At 45.6% G+C, this 12,805-nt stretch overlaps 2 protein-coding genes across 2 annotated transcripts; both read left to right on the forward strand.

Annotated features, from left to right (window-relative positions):
* Positions 1-1,369: 1,369 nt before the first annotated feature.
* LOC134488850 (vomeronasal type-2 receptor 26-like) lies at positions 1,370-8,598 on the forward strand. The gene is made up of 4 exons (XM_063291183.1): positions 1,370-1,706; positions 5,872-6,696; positions 7,828-8,055; positions 8,383-8,598. The coding sequence occupies exons 1-4, from the start codon at positions 1,548-1,550 to the stop codon at positions 8,596-8,598; spliced, it is 1,428 nt and encodes a 475-aa protein (XP_063147253.1). The 5' UTR covers positions 1,370-1,547.
* A 3,241-nt stretch (positions 8,599-11,839) lies between these two features.
* LOC134492003 (vomeronasal type-2 receptor 26-like) lies at positions 11,840-12,735 on the forward strand. Its single transcript, XM_063296126.1, has one exon. The coding sequence runs from the start codon at positions 11,949-11,951 to the stop codon at positions 12,732-12,734; it is 786 nt and encodes a 261-aa protein (XP_063152196.1). The 5' UTR covers positions 11,840-11,948; the 3' UTR covers position 12,735.
* Positions 12,736-12,805: the final 70 nt, after the last annotated feature.

Below are 12,805 nucleotides of genomic sequence, written 5' to 3' on the forward strand. Positions count from 1 at the left end.
CTGGACACTTTGGTCAACATGTTTTCTCTGGCCCTGCATGCAGCCCCCGAGCAAATTCAGCCGGTCCTCAGGGCTGATGCTCTTCGCCTTACAATTAACAAAATCACAGGGGTCTGACAGTATGTCTCCTCTTAAAAGCAACCCCAGGGACCTTCCCAAAGATTGTCTCTGAGCTGAGCCTCAGCAAGAGCAGGCAATCTTTTCCATGCACGGCTGCACAGACCAGCTCATAAATGCCTCCTGTCTGCTGAGAGCTTTGACCAAGCTCCAGGTTAGGGGAGGAAGACGCAAGGATCTTCCACTGCTATCCTCTCTGGGCAAGGCATCGAAGACCCAGACTTTCAAGAGGACTTGGAAAGCTCCTCATCATGTTCCTCATCAGTTCTGAAGAGCAGAGAATTGGTCTCGTCATCTCATCAAAAATGCTGCTGTGTTTTTCCCTGCTTCTGCTGCTTCCAGAGGCAGCCTGTGGAACGTGGAAGGCCAAATGCTCCTTGCGGCTGGAGGGGAATGGGATTGAGCGGGTGCATCATTTCAGGCCAGGAGACTATATCCTTGGTGGAGCTGTTTCTGCAGATATGGTCATCCGCCCCTTTTACCGTTTCAACGTGCCTCCCCCTAGCGAAGAATTCATCTGGTGAGTCCGCAGGAGGTGATGGAGTGGCTGCTAGTTCACTTGCTACTCATTTCACAAACAGCACTTATCCACCTTCTCCTGGGGACTCCCTCCACGAACGGCTGCATCTTAAATCTCTGTCGTATCTGGGGAAGGCTCTGATGATCCATCGGTATTTAGAGATTTCCCTGTGGGTGAACGACAGCAGCACTATTGTTCTTCCTTAACTCTAAATTGGAATGCCACGCCCATAAGCCACCCTTAAGGCATCTCGCCTCTTTCATGGCCTGTATTTGAGATCTGTTGGCACCATTTCTCAATGTTCTTCTTTCCTGGAGGTGACAAATCTTTTGACGTGAGGTCCATGGAGTCCATGCTTTCTCCAGCTCCTCCGCTTGCACCACAGCCTCATCTGCCGTCATCAGGAGATAACTTGCCTGCTGCTAAAACTGCTCAATAATCTCCGGGTCACCCTCAGCCATGTATTTCCCCCTGATCCAACCTTACAAAGAGACACTCAGCTCATTGTGGCCATGATGGTAGTTTAAGAGACAAACTCTCTTCTCTTTTTAGCTTTCAACCAAGCATCTAGGTAGTGCTTGGAGACATTCAGGCAGGAAAGGGCTAAAACAAGAGAAGGGCTGAAGGCAGAGGGAACTGCAAGACAAGATAGGAGGGAGGAACTAATGGGTTTAGAGGGAGGGGAAGAACGCAGAGCATTGTATTCCCTAGAAAAGAAGCCGGAGCCCATTCTGACAAGCTGAAGGGAAGATGATGGTCTGATCCCATTTCTTTTGGCAGGGGAGAAAGCGAAGATATCTGGCATCTCCTCTCCTTCTTGTTTGCCATCCAGGAGATCAACCAGAATCCCAGTCTCTTACCCAATATCACTCTGGGCTACAACCTCCATAACGTGTTTGACAGTGAGGAAATGACTTCTGAAGCCTTGCTCGACCTGCTTTCGTTTGGACAAGCCAATATTCCAAATTATATGTGTGGAGGAGAGAACCTGCTGGCAGTTCTTGATGGGACCGATTCAGACATTTCCATCCAGATCTCCACCCTCCTGGGCATCTACAAAATCCCACAGGTAAAGCTGGAAAAGGGGTAAACCTTCCCTTTCTCCCTTGGAACCACACCTGGAAACTCAGTGTGTAGCAAACCGTGTCATGATGTGCAGTTAGAAAGTAATAAGGATCTGTGGTATAATATCCTGGACTAAAGAAATTGGTCCACTTTTAGCCTTTGAGTAACCTGTTATATGCATAACGAAAAGACTCAGCAAGTTGATCCCATGTGGTCAAGCTTCAGGTTGTTCTTCAGAAATGAACTGCCCTATCGTGTTATTGTGACGGTCCCAGTACCAGGATCTTAACTTTAGAAATTCCCCAGACAGTCCATTGGGAAGCTTAAAGAATTCTTCATTAAAATTTGATGAACACAGGACAGCTGCACAGCTGTGAATAAGGTTTTGGCGCCAAAGCATTCAAAGTGATTCATTCCCTCTGATCTCATTCCTCCATCCTGTCTTACAAACAAGCTCTTTCTCACTCCTGAATCCCCCCTCCCTGCTCGTTATTTCATTAGAGTGATTTAGAGTGTCTTATCAGCAGCGGCTCGTCCTTGGCTGTAACGGCTCGTGAAGGAATGTGCCGAAGCATTCTATCTGTTTGCGAAGCTGCAAGGCTGACACGTGAAAGCTGAATGTGTTTGCAGTGCTTTATGGCAGGCTAGCAAAGAGAGCCTGACAGTTACAGTATTTTGTCCATGTTTTGACATATGTGGGTTTGCTTGTTCCATTTTGCTTTTTATGCTTTTAGAAAATAATAAGAAAAAATATTCTTTAAAAATGAAAAGTGTGGGAATGCTGGAAGGGTTAGGGGTAAAGATAGGGAATGGTACTGCTATAAGCCAGCTGTAGCTATATCTTCCTTTCTTCTCTCATCTCTTTAATTGGTTTCTTCCCATTCCTGTGCTGTGTAACATTGCTTTGTTGTTTATTCGTTTAGTCACTTCCAACTCTTCGTGACTTCATGGACCAGCCCACGCCAGAGCTGCCTGTCGGTCGTCAACACCCCCAGCTCCCCCAGGGACGAGTCCGTCACCTCTAGAATATCATCCATCCATCTTGCCCTTGGTCGGCCCCTCTTCCTTTTGCCCTCCACTCTCCCCAGCATCAGCATCTTCTCCAGGGTGTCCTGTCTTCTCATGATGTGGCCAAAGTATTTCAGTTTTGCCTTTAATATCATTCCCTCAAGTGAGCAGTCTGGCTTTATTTCCTGGAGGATGGACTGGTTGGATCTTCTTGCAGTCCAAGGCACTCTCAGAATTTTCCTCCAACACCACAGTTCAAAAGCATCTATCTTCCTTCGCTCAGCCTTCCTTATGGTCCAGCTCTCGCAGCCATATGTTACTACGGGGAACACCATTGCTTTAACTATGCGGACCTTTGTTGTCAGTGTGATGTCTCTGCTCTTAACTATTTTATCGAGATTTGTCATTGGTCTTCTCCCAAGGATTAAGCGTCTTCTGATTTCCTGACTGCAGTCAGCATCTGCAGTAATCTTTGCACCTAGGAATACAGAGTCTTTCACTGCTTCTACATTTTCTCCCTCTATTTGCCAGGTATCAATCAAGGTGGTTGCCATAATCTTGGTTTTTTTGAGGTTTAGCTGCAAGCCAGCTTTTGCACTTTCTTCTTTCACCTCCATCATAAGGCTCCTCAGTTCCTCTTCGCTTTCAGCCATCAAAGTGGTATCATCTGCATATCTGAGATTGTTAATGTTTCTTCCAGAGATTTTAACTCCAGCCTTGGATTCCTCAAGCCCAGCATGTCGCATGATGTGTTCTGCGTACAAGTTGAATAGGTAGGGTGAGAGGATACAGCCCTGCCGTACTCCTTTCCCAATCTTAAACCAGTCCGTTGTTCCGTGGTCTGTTCTTACTGTTGCTACTTGGTCGGTATACAGATTCCTCAGGAGGCATACAAAGATGACTTGGTATCCCCATACCACTAAGAACTTGCCACAATTTGTTATGGTCCACACAGTCAAAGGCTTTAGAATAGTCAATAAAACAGAAATAGATGTTTTTCTGAAACTCCCTGGCTTTTTCCATTATCCAGCGGATATTGGCAATTTGGTCCCTAGTTCCTCTGCCTTTTCTAAACCCGGCTTGTACATCTGGAAATTCTCGCTCCATGAACTGCTGAAGTCTACCTTGCAGGATCTTGAGCATTACCTTACTGGCATGTGAAATGAGTGCCACTGTTCGATAGTTTGAACATTCTTTAGTGTTCCCCTTTTTTGGTATGGGGATATAAGTTGATTTTTTCCAATCTGATGGCCATTCTTGTGTTTTCCAAATTTGCTGGCATATAGCATGCATTACCTTGACAGCATCATCTTGCAAGATTTTGAACAGTTCAGCTGGGATGCCGTCGTCTCCTGCTGCCTTGTTATTAGCAATGCTTCTTAAGGCCCACTCAACCTCACTCTTCAGGATGTCTGGCTCTAGCTCACCGACCACACCATCAAAGCTACCCACGTTATTGTTATCCTTCCTATACAGGTCTTCTGTATATTCTTGCCACCTCTTCTTGATCTCTTCTTCTTCTGTTAGGTCCTTGCCATCTTTGTTTTTGATCATACCCATTTTGGCCTGGAATTTACCTCCGATGTTTCTAATTTTCTGGAAGAGGTCTCTTGTCCTTCCTATTCTATTGTCTTCTTCCACTTCCGCACATTGCTTGTTTAAAAATAATTCCTTATCTCTTCTGGCTAACCTCTGGAATTTTGCATTTAATTGGGCATATCTCCCCCTATCACTGTTGCCTTTTGCTTTCCTTCTTTCTTGGGCTACTTCTAGTGTCTCAGCAGACAACCACTTTGCCTTCTTGGTTTTCTCTTTCTTTGGGATGTATTTTGTTGCCGCCTCCTGAACAATGCTGCCAACTTCTGTCCATAGTTCTTCCGGGACCCTATCTACTAAGTCCAGTCCCTTAAATCTATTCTTCACCTCCACTGCATATTCCTTAGGAATATTAGTGAGCTCATATCTAGCTGATCCGTGGGTCTTCCCTAAGCTCTTTAGTCTGATCCTCAATTCTGCAAGAAGAAGTTTGTGATCTGAACTACAGTCAGCTCCAGGTCTTGTTTTTCCTGACTGTACAGATGTCCACCACCTTTGGCTGCAAAGGATGTAGTCAGTCTGATTTCGGTGTTGTCCATCTGGTGAAGTCCATGTATAAAGCCGTCTCTTAGGTTGTTGGAAGAGAGTGTTTTTTATGCAGAGTGAATTGTCTTGGCAAAATTCTATCAGCCTGTGTCCTGCTTCGTTTTGTTCTCCCAGGCCATACTTACCTGTAATTCCAGGTGTCATTTGACTGCCCACCTTAGCATTCCAGTCTCCTGTGATGAAAATAACATCTCTTTTAGGTGTGTTGTCCAGTAGGTGCTGCAGATCCCCATAGAACCGCTCTACTTCAGCTTCGTCAGCATTTGTGGTTGGGGCGTATATTTGGATCACTGTGATGTTAGATGGCTTGCCCTGAATTCGAATTGAGATCATTCTGTCGTTTTTTGGATTGTATCCAAGCACTGCTTTAGCCACTTGACTATTAATTATGAAGGCTACTCCATTTCTTCTGTGGTCCTCTTGTCCACAGTAGTAGATCTGGTGGTCATTTGATGTGAAGTGGCCCATTCCAGTCCATTTCAGTTCACTGACGCCCAAAATGTCTATCTTTAATCTTGACATCTCACCAATAACCCACATCCAATTTGCCCTGGCTCATAGATCTTACATTCCAGGTTCCAATGGTGTGTTGATCCTTAGAACATCGGATTCGCTGTTCACCACCAGCACCGTCGGCTGCTAGCCGTCCTTTCAGCTTTGAGCTAGCTGCGTCATCATGTCTGGGGCTAGTTGAACTCATCCTCTGTTCCTCCCCAGTAGCATTTTGACCATCTTCCGACCTGGGGGTCTCATCTTCCGATGGTATACCGACATATCTCTGGTTGTACTGATCCATTTAGTTTTCACGGCAAGAATACTGGGGTGGGTTGCCCTTACCTTCCCCAGGGATCGCATTTAGTCTGACCTCTCTTTCATGACCTTCCCGTCTTGGGTGGCCCTTCACAGTTTAGCTCATGGCATCATTGAGGTGCTCAAGCTCCAGCACCACGACAAGGTAACGGTCCTTTGCTGAAGGTAACTTTGCTTACCTTGAAAATAAACCCTTCCTTTCCTTCCAGATATCTTACGCTTTTGTTTCTCAAGTTTTGAGCAATAAAGCTCGGTTCCCGTTTTTCTACCGGATGATGCCGGAAGAAGGAGCACAGTATTTGGGAATGGTCAGACTCCTCCTTTATTTCCGCTGGACGTCCATCGGCCTCATCGCTCCAGACACAGACAAAGGGGAGCAGTTCATGAGAACCTTGATGCCGCTCCTGGCAACAAACGGCATTTGCGTTCTTTTCTCACTAACTATCTCAGGGGTGAATCGGTATGAATCAAATATCCCTCCGGATTCCTTCCTCAAATGGGAACAAATCAATGTATTTATTTCCTCAGTGGAGACAACTTCTGACTTCTTTAGAATGGCTCTTGTAGAAGGAGTATTCAAGGATGAAATAAAACCTAAAGAAGGGAAAATCTGGGTCATTTCAGCAATGAGGGACATCACCTTTGACCTGATGCGTGGTCTTCTGTCTTTCCAGCACACTTATGGCTTTTTTTCAATCTACATCCAGACAAAAAAGGGGACAAAATATGATGGTATGGTTCTCCTCTACTCTTCTATCATGCAGTTTGCCTTTCAAGCATTTCAGTGTTCCTACTCCAAGCATGCCTTGTCCGTGAGTGCCTGGATAAGATGCAGAGAGAGAGAGAACCTGAGGACTTTGCCCCAGGAGCAGGTGGAACGAACCCTTTCTCTCGACAGTTACCGCATCTACAACACCATCTGGGCGGTGGCCCGTGCCCTAAATGCTGCCTATTCCTCCGGACCCAAGAGGGGGAGGGGGAGGAGGAGGAAACGTGGGGAGACGTTGGGAACTCAGATGTTGCAGCCTTGGCAGGTATTTCCTTTTCCCTCTCTGATTTCTCTGTCTCACATAGCCATCACCAAACAGCTGTAGAGAGCGGGAAGGTGACATGAGAAACCAGGGTATCAGAGAGGAATCAGAGGGTGTTCCCTCCTGGGACAGTTGTCACTGGCCTTCTCGGAGCCTTCTGGCTGCCTTGCAAACTGGCTTGTTGGCACCTTCTGGCCTTCAGTGTGACCCGGCCCTCCATCTGCCAAGCTCTACCTGTCTCCTATGATGGTGTGGTTCTGCAAAATAAAGGAGGCTTTTGGATGCTGTATGGGCTCATCTGAATACAGTTTTCCCAATGCAAAAGCCATGTTGTCTTGAACATTCCCTACCTACCCATCAGTGTGTTTTCTGGCCTAGAGAATTTGATGCCAGCGGAAGTAACTGAAATTTGTGTCATGTTGGGGTGTATTTTTAAAAGTGCAAAGGAGTTCTCTGAAAAAGACATGCAATTCCCAATTTTCCCCCTTTTTATTGAAATTGCTACTAAAGGTCAGCAAAAGCAATGTCCTTTCTTCAGCCTGAAGCCTTGCAAGGCCGATTTATAGCCCCAAATTGCCCTGCATTTCTCCCTGAACTGATTCTTCCTCCCCTTCGGATTAGACACTCTTTCAGAAGTAAAACTGAGATAATTTTTCTCTCAGCTCCAACAAACACGTAGAAGTGTCCAGATTAGGGGTCAAACTTAACAGATTATTGTAAAGTGAAGGCGGGAGGAGGGATAATTCTTTGAACTGCTGTAAAGAAAGGCGAAGGCTGCTTCTTCAGCTAACTTTTTTCTTTTTCCTTTCCCTTTTTAACTGTATCCTTTTCTGGAATTTTTCTTTTCTCGTTTTCTTTCTTTATATATTCCTCTCTGTGTTTTAGCTATGTAAAAAGGTTAAATAACAATTAATAGTTCATACTATCTTATGCCTCTATGCCTGGCTGAGGGCAGGAAAAGAAGGTGGTGGCAGCACGTTCAGCTGAGGGCAGCGGCCCTGGTGGGGTGAGGGGGTTATCCATAGAGCCCTCTCGGAGTCTGGGGCTCAAAGCTGGAAATGAGCAGAGCTGAAGTGAAGAAGGTTTATCCCGCCCAGCCCCCTTCAGTGCACCTTCCCAAATTTGCCATTCCAGCTCCATCCTTTTCTGCAAAACTCCCGATTCTACAACCGTTCCATGGCTGGTGTATATCTGAACAAGAATGGAGACCTGGCAGCTGACTTTGACATCGTCTACTGGGTGAAGTTTCCCAATAAATCTGTCAATCGAATGACCTTTGGGAGTGTGGAAAAACAGGGATCCCTGGAGCCCAAGTTTACCATCAACGAGGATGCCATCGTGTGGCCAAAATGGCTCAACCAGGTGGGACATCCCTTACACACACACACACATACACACACACACACACTTCCCATCATTGCCTGCCGAGTCCTGATCTTTGTGGGTAGAGACACATCCCAGCACTACCCCAGACTGGCGCTTGCCCTCAGATACTTACAGCTGAACATTCAGCCAAGAGAAAAGAGCTGATAATGGAGGGAGGGTTGCATGAGGAAGCCATCTGCAATTACTCCAGTTGAGGAGGGTCGGTCTTGAATACAGGTTTTCACTCAAGCCAAGGTTAGTCCCCTTTCCTTACATACATGACCCCTAAGACATGTTAATTAATATCCCTTTTTGTCCATTTAGTCCATGCCACCTTCCAGGTGTGTTCAAAGCTGTCACCCCGGACGGGTCAAGCTGATTCAGGAAGGAGAGCCACTCTGCTGCTACAAGCGTGTTTCTTGTGCGTACGGGACCATCTCCACTCAGGAAGGTGTGTACTCCAGAGGGCAAGTCAGTCAGTCCTGTAACCCACCAGCCTCTGTGCATTCTCATTTCTGTGCCCAAGTGATGTTCACGTGAATGCGTGGCCCAAGGTGGCCCTGAATATGACATCATGGGAGCATGGAGATAGAGTGTGGAGATGAAGACACTGTGGGAAGACTTGTGCAAAGTTAAGAAGGGAAAAATCATTTGTTTCCCTTTCCAAAATACCTGGCATTTGTCATTGATTGTTTGGTTGGTTGGTTATGTGCCATCTAGTCATTTTCACTTCCTAGCGACCACACAGAAAGAATTTCTCCATGACAATCTGTCCCTAGCCACGTCTTTCAGGTCTTCCAACAGTGCACTCATCGCCACACTAATGGAGTGCATGGACCTTGCTGCTGGTTGTCCGCTTCTTCTCTTTCCTTCCTCCTTTCCCAGCAGTAGAGCCTTCTCCAGAGAGCTGGGTTTTCACAGAAGGTTTCCAGAGAAGGATAATTTGAAGGTAGTCATTTGTGTCTCGAGCGAGAACTCTCAGTTTTTGTTCAAAGATCCATTTGTTAGTTTTCCGGCTATCCACAATATTCTCAGGAGTCTTCTCCAACAGCAACATTCAAAAGAGTCAATATTCTTCCTATCCTGCTTCTTTAAAGCCCAACTTTCACTTCCACAGAGTGTCACAGGGAATACCGTGGCTTGCGCAATTCTGATCTTGGTAGGCATAGACACAGCAGAGCATTTGAATATCTTTTCCAAGGCCTTCATGGCTGCTCTACCAAGGGCTAATTTGCAATGTATTTCTCGACTGTTTGTTCCTTGTTGATGGTGACCCTAAAAGGCAGAAGCTGTCCACCCCGTTGATACCTACATTGCCAATTCTAAGGCTGGTTGCTGTACCTGTTGTCATTAGTTTGCTCTTCTTTATACTTAGTTTTAGTCCCCCCCCTTTTTTTTTTGGTGCTCCTTGATTTTTATTATTAGAGCTTAAAGCCATGCTCATCTTCTTCCAATGCAGTTTCCCTTAATATATATTCAGCATCTAGTTTCAATCAATAAGAGAAGAGTCTTGTTGAACTCCTTTGTGTCATTCTCTAGAATTGCTGGCATAATGTGCTCAGAACCTTCTCTGATCCTTCTTCTGTTGCTTGCCATATTTCTCTGGATATTCCTTCAGTTCCTGTAGCCTTCTGCCTTGGTAATGTCTGGACTGGTGATCTAACCTCATCTTCTAGGACTACAGGTAGAGGTTCTTATGAATACAGAGTATCTTCTAAGGTATCTGGGATGTTAACATTTCTACTGGGCAGTGTTTTGATATACTCCTTCCCTCTTTGTTTGATCACCTTTGAATCAGTTACGATCTGTCCGTTGGAGTCCTTTAGCATACCGGATTGAGGTTGGAACCTCCTTCTGAGTACCAAGCTCTTTTGAAAGACTTGCTTGGTTTTTCCTGAAGCCATTTGTGGGCAGCTAGGACCACTGAATGGAGCAGAGCTCAACACAGTGGAGAAGCTGCACAGAGAAAAAAGAATATTATCTTTAAAAGCTTTAATGAGTTTGTCAGAGAAATACAGGTTATTGATCTTACACGCTCAGCCCTCCCAAGCATAAAGAAGTACACGCTGAGACAGAGTAGGTTCAAAAGTGAAGTAACAGGTGTCTTACTGACTTTTATTCTTGGTTCTGTTACATCCATTTCTGGTGGGGAAATGATGCTCCTTGTTTCTTCTGTTCTTTAACTATGCTTAGTGATCTCTTAGCCCTATAGCTGCTAAGAGCTGCATGGAAGAAAGGGCTAGGCCCATGGCTTTAGGCCCAAGATGGAGAGAAAGGCAAAACATGCTTTTCTCGGGTGGTGAAGGAGGAAGAGAGAGGAAGTGGGAGTTGCAACACACAGCTTCCTCAGAAGCACGAAGAGTTGCATCCTGGGACGATCTCAATTTACATGCTAATGCACATGCTAATGAGGCATGCTGGATTTGCCAACATTTCCATCCTCCGTGTCATGACAGATGTTGTTGTAATGCTGCTTCTTGTCTCTTCTAACAGCTCTCTGACACTCTTGGTTGAGTTTCCTTCTGAGATTTTGGTCTTTCCTGGCTTGGGCTTCTCTTCTCCCCTTGGCAATTTCCACCATTTGTTATTCTGGCATCCAGTTTGCTTTATTCTCTTTCTTCACTTTGGCAGTCCCTGTTCACATTCATCCTTTATGAGGTCTTTAAGTCCATTTGATTTCCATATGCTCTATCTGATGACGTCCATGTATAGAGAAGTTGTGTTGGTTGTTTGAAGACAGCATTAGCTATGAGAAATGCACTGGAGGGAGGAAATCAATTCGTCGGTTTCCTGCTTCATTTCTGTTTCCTAAGCCATACACTCCAACTACATTTTCCACTTTCATGTTTCCAACTTTGGCATTCCAGTCTCCAATTAAAAGCATCTTCCTTGCATTTTCTGTTGATTTCAATTTGATCATGAAACTCATCAACCTCCTCTTTTTCTGTATCGGTGATTGGAGCATAAACCCGAATGATCGTGATGTAATAAAGAATTGTCCACAAAATCTAATTAATATTATTTCGTCCTTGATTGCTTTGCAGCCACATACTGTTCTTGCTACACTCTTCCGAACTATAAAAGAAACATCCTTTCTTCATTTTCCATGTCCTGAGTAATAAACAGTGCGATCTTCTGACTGAAAGTGTCCAATCCCAGTCCATCTCAATTCACTGATGCCTAAAGTGTCAATATGTAGTTGTTTCATTTCAGCTTTCACTGTGTTGAGCTTTCCCACCTTCTTACATTCTATTGAAAGATCCTCAGCTCTTCCTCAGTAGTGTGTGAGTGCCGTCCGACCCGAGGGGCCCGCCATCTGGCACTATATCACCAATCATTTTTCATTTTCTATCCATGTGCTTTTCTTGGTAAAAATACAGAGTGGTTTACCATTGCCTTCTCCCACACAGTATGAATTGACGCCTTTGCCATTGTCACTAAAGTCATCATCTGCCTTGGGCATCTTTCTCTATTGCTGCTGCCCAAGAGAGGTGCCTGCTGGCTTTAGCAGCAGCTGGGATGACTTTCACGCTTTGAGCGACCCGGTTGGGAATATATACTCTGGGCATACACTCCCAATGTTCTTCACTCATCCCTCCAGGAACACCCTACCCACCATGCCACAATGAGAAAGCACAGGAGGACCGGGGGGTGGGGGGCGGCTGGCATTTGTACTCACCTGTATCACTCATATAGATGTACATGTATTCCAGTGGAAATATATTCTAATGAATGAAGAATGAATGATTGAATGTAAAATGGTGGAATACTTTGCAGATGCAGAGCAGTGCATCAGATGTCCAAGTGATCACCATCCAAACAAAGATCAAGATCTATGTATCCCTAAGACTGCAGTATTCCTCTCTTATGGAGAAAAGTTGGGCATTATCATGGTTTCCTTTGCCTTGTTTTTATCCTTACTCACTGGCTTTGTCTTAGGAATCTTTATTAAATATTTCGACACCCCAATAGTCAAAGCCAATAACCGGGACCTTTCCTACATCATCCTCGTTGCCCTCCTGCTTTCCTTCTTCTCCACCTTTCTCTTCATTGGACGGCCAAGGAGAGTCACTTGCCTCCTCCAACAAACAGCCTTCAGCGTCATCTTCTCAGTGGCTGTCTCTTCCGTCTTGGCCAAAACCATCACAGTGGTGCTAGCCTTCCTGGCCACAAAGCCGGGGAACAGGATGAGCAGATGGCTTGGGAAGAGTTTGGCCAGCTCCATTATCCTTTCCTCTTCTGCTGTGCAGGGAATCATCTGCTCCATCTGGCTCAGTGTCTCTCCCTCTTTTCCTGACTCTGACATGCACTCCCTACCTAGAGAGATCATCCTCCAATGCAGCGCAGGCTCTGTTGCCATGTTTTATGTTGCCCTCGGCTACATGGGCTTCCTGTCTGTCGTCTGCTTCACAGTGGCTTTCCTGGCCAGGAACCTGCCTGGGGCCTTCAACGAAGCCAAGCTGATCACCTTCAGCATGCTGGTCTTCTGCAGCGTTTGGGTGTCCTTCCTGCCTACCTATCTGAGCACCAAGGGCAAGTCCATGGTGGCCGTGCAGGTCTTCTCCATCTTGGCCTCCAGCGCTGGTCTCCTGGCATTTATCTTCATCCCCAAGTGCTACATTATCATCTTAAGACCTGATCTGAATACAAAGGAGCACCTAACAGGAAAAAAATAAAGATGGCATCTGAATCTGAAATATTTCAGGAGTGGTTTATTTTCTCTGAAAAAGTGGTTCTCCTTGGGATG

The sequence above is a fragment of the Candoia aspera genome, chromosome 2, assembly GCF_035149785.1.
Source record: "Candoia aspera isolate rCanAsp1 chromosome 2, rCanAsp1.hap2, whole genome shotgun sequence".
Lineage (NCBI taxonomy): Eukaryota > Metazoa > Chordata > Lepidosauria > Squamata > Boidae > Candoia > Candoia aspera.

Bases quoted from the DNA above. Each gene is read 5' to 3' on its own strand.
- LOC134488850 (XM_063291183.1), top strand. From the start codon at position 1,548: ATGACTTCTGAAGCCTTGCTCGACCTGCTTTCGTTTGGACAAGCCAAT. The intron at 1,707-5,871 runs GTAAAGCTGGAA...CTTTCCTTCCAG, and splicing joins GCATCTACAAAATCCCACAG to ATATCTTACGCTTTTGTTTC. The intron at 8,056-8,382 runs GTGGGACATCCC...TTGTCCATTTAG, and splicing joins GGCCAAAATGGCTCAACCAG to TCCATGCCACCTTCCAGGTG.
- LOC134492003 (XM_063296126.1), top strand. From the start codon at position 11,949: ATGGTTTCCTTTGCCTTGTTTTTATCCTTACTCACTGGCTTTGTCTTA.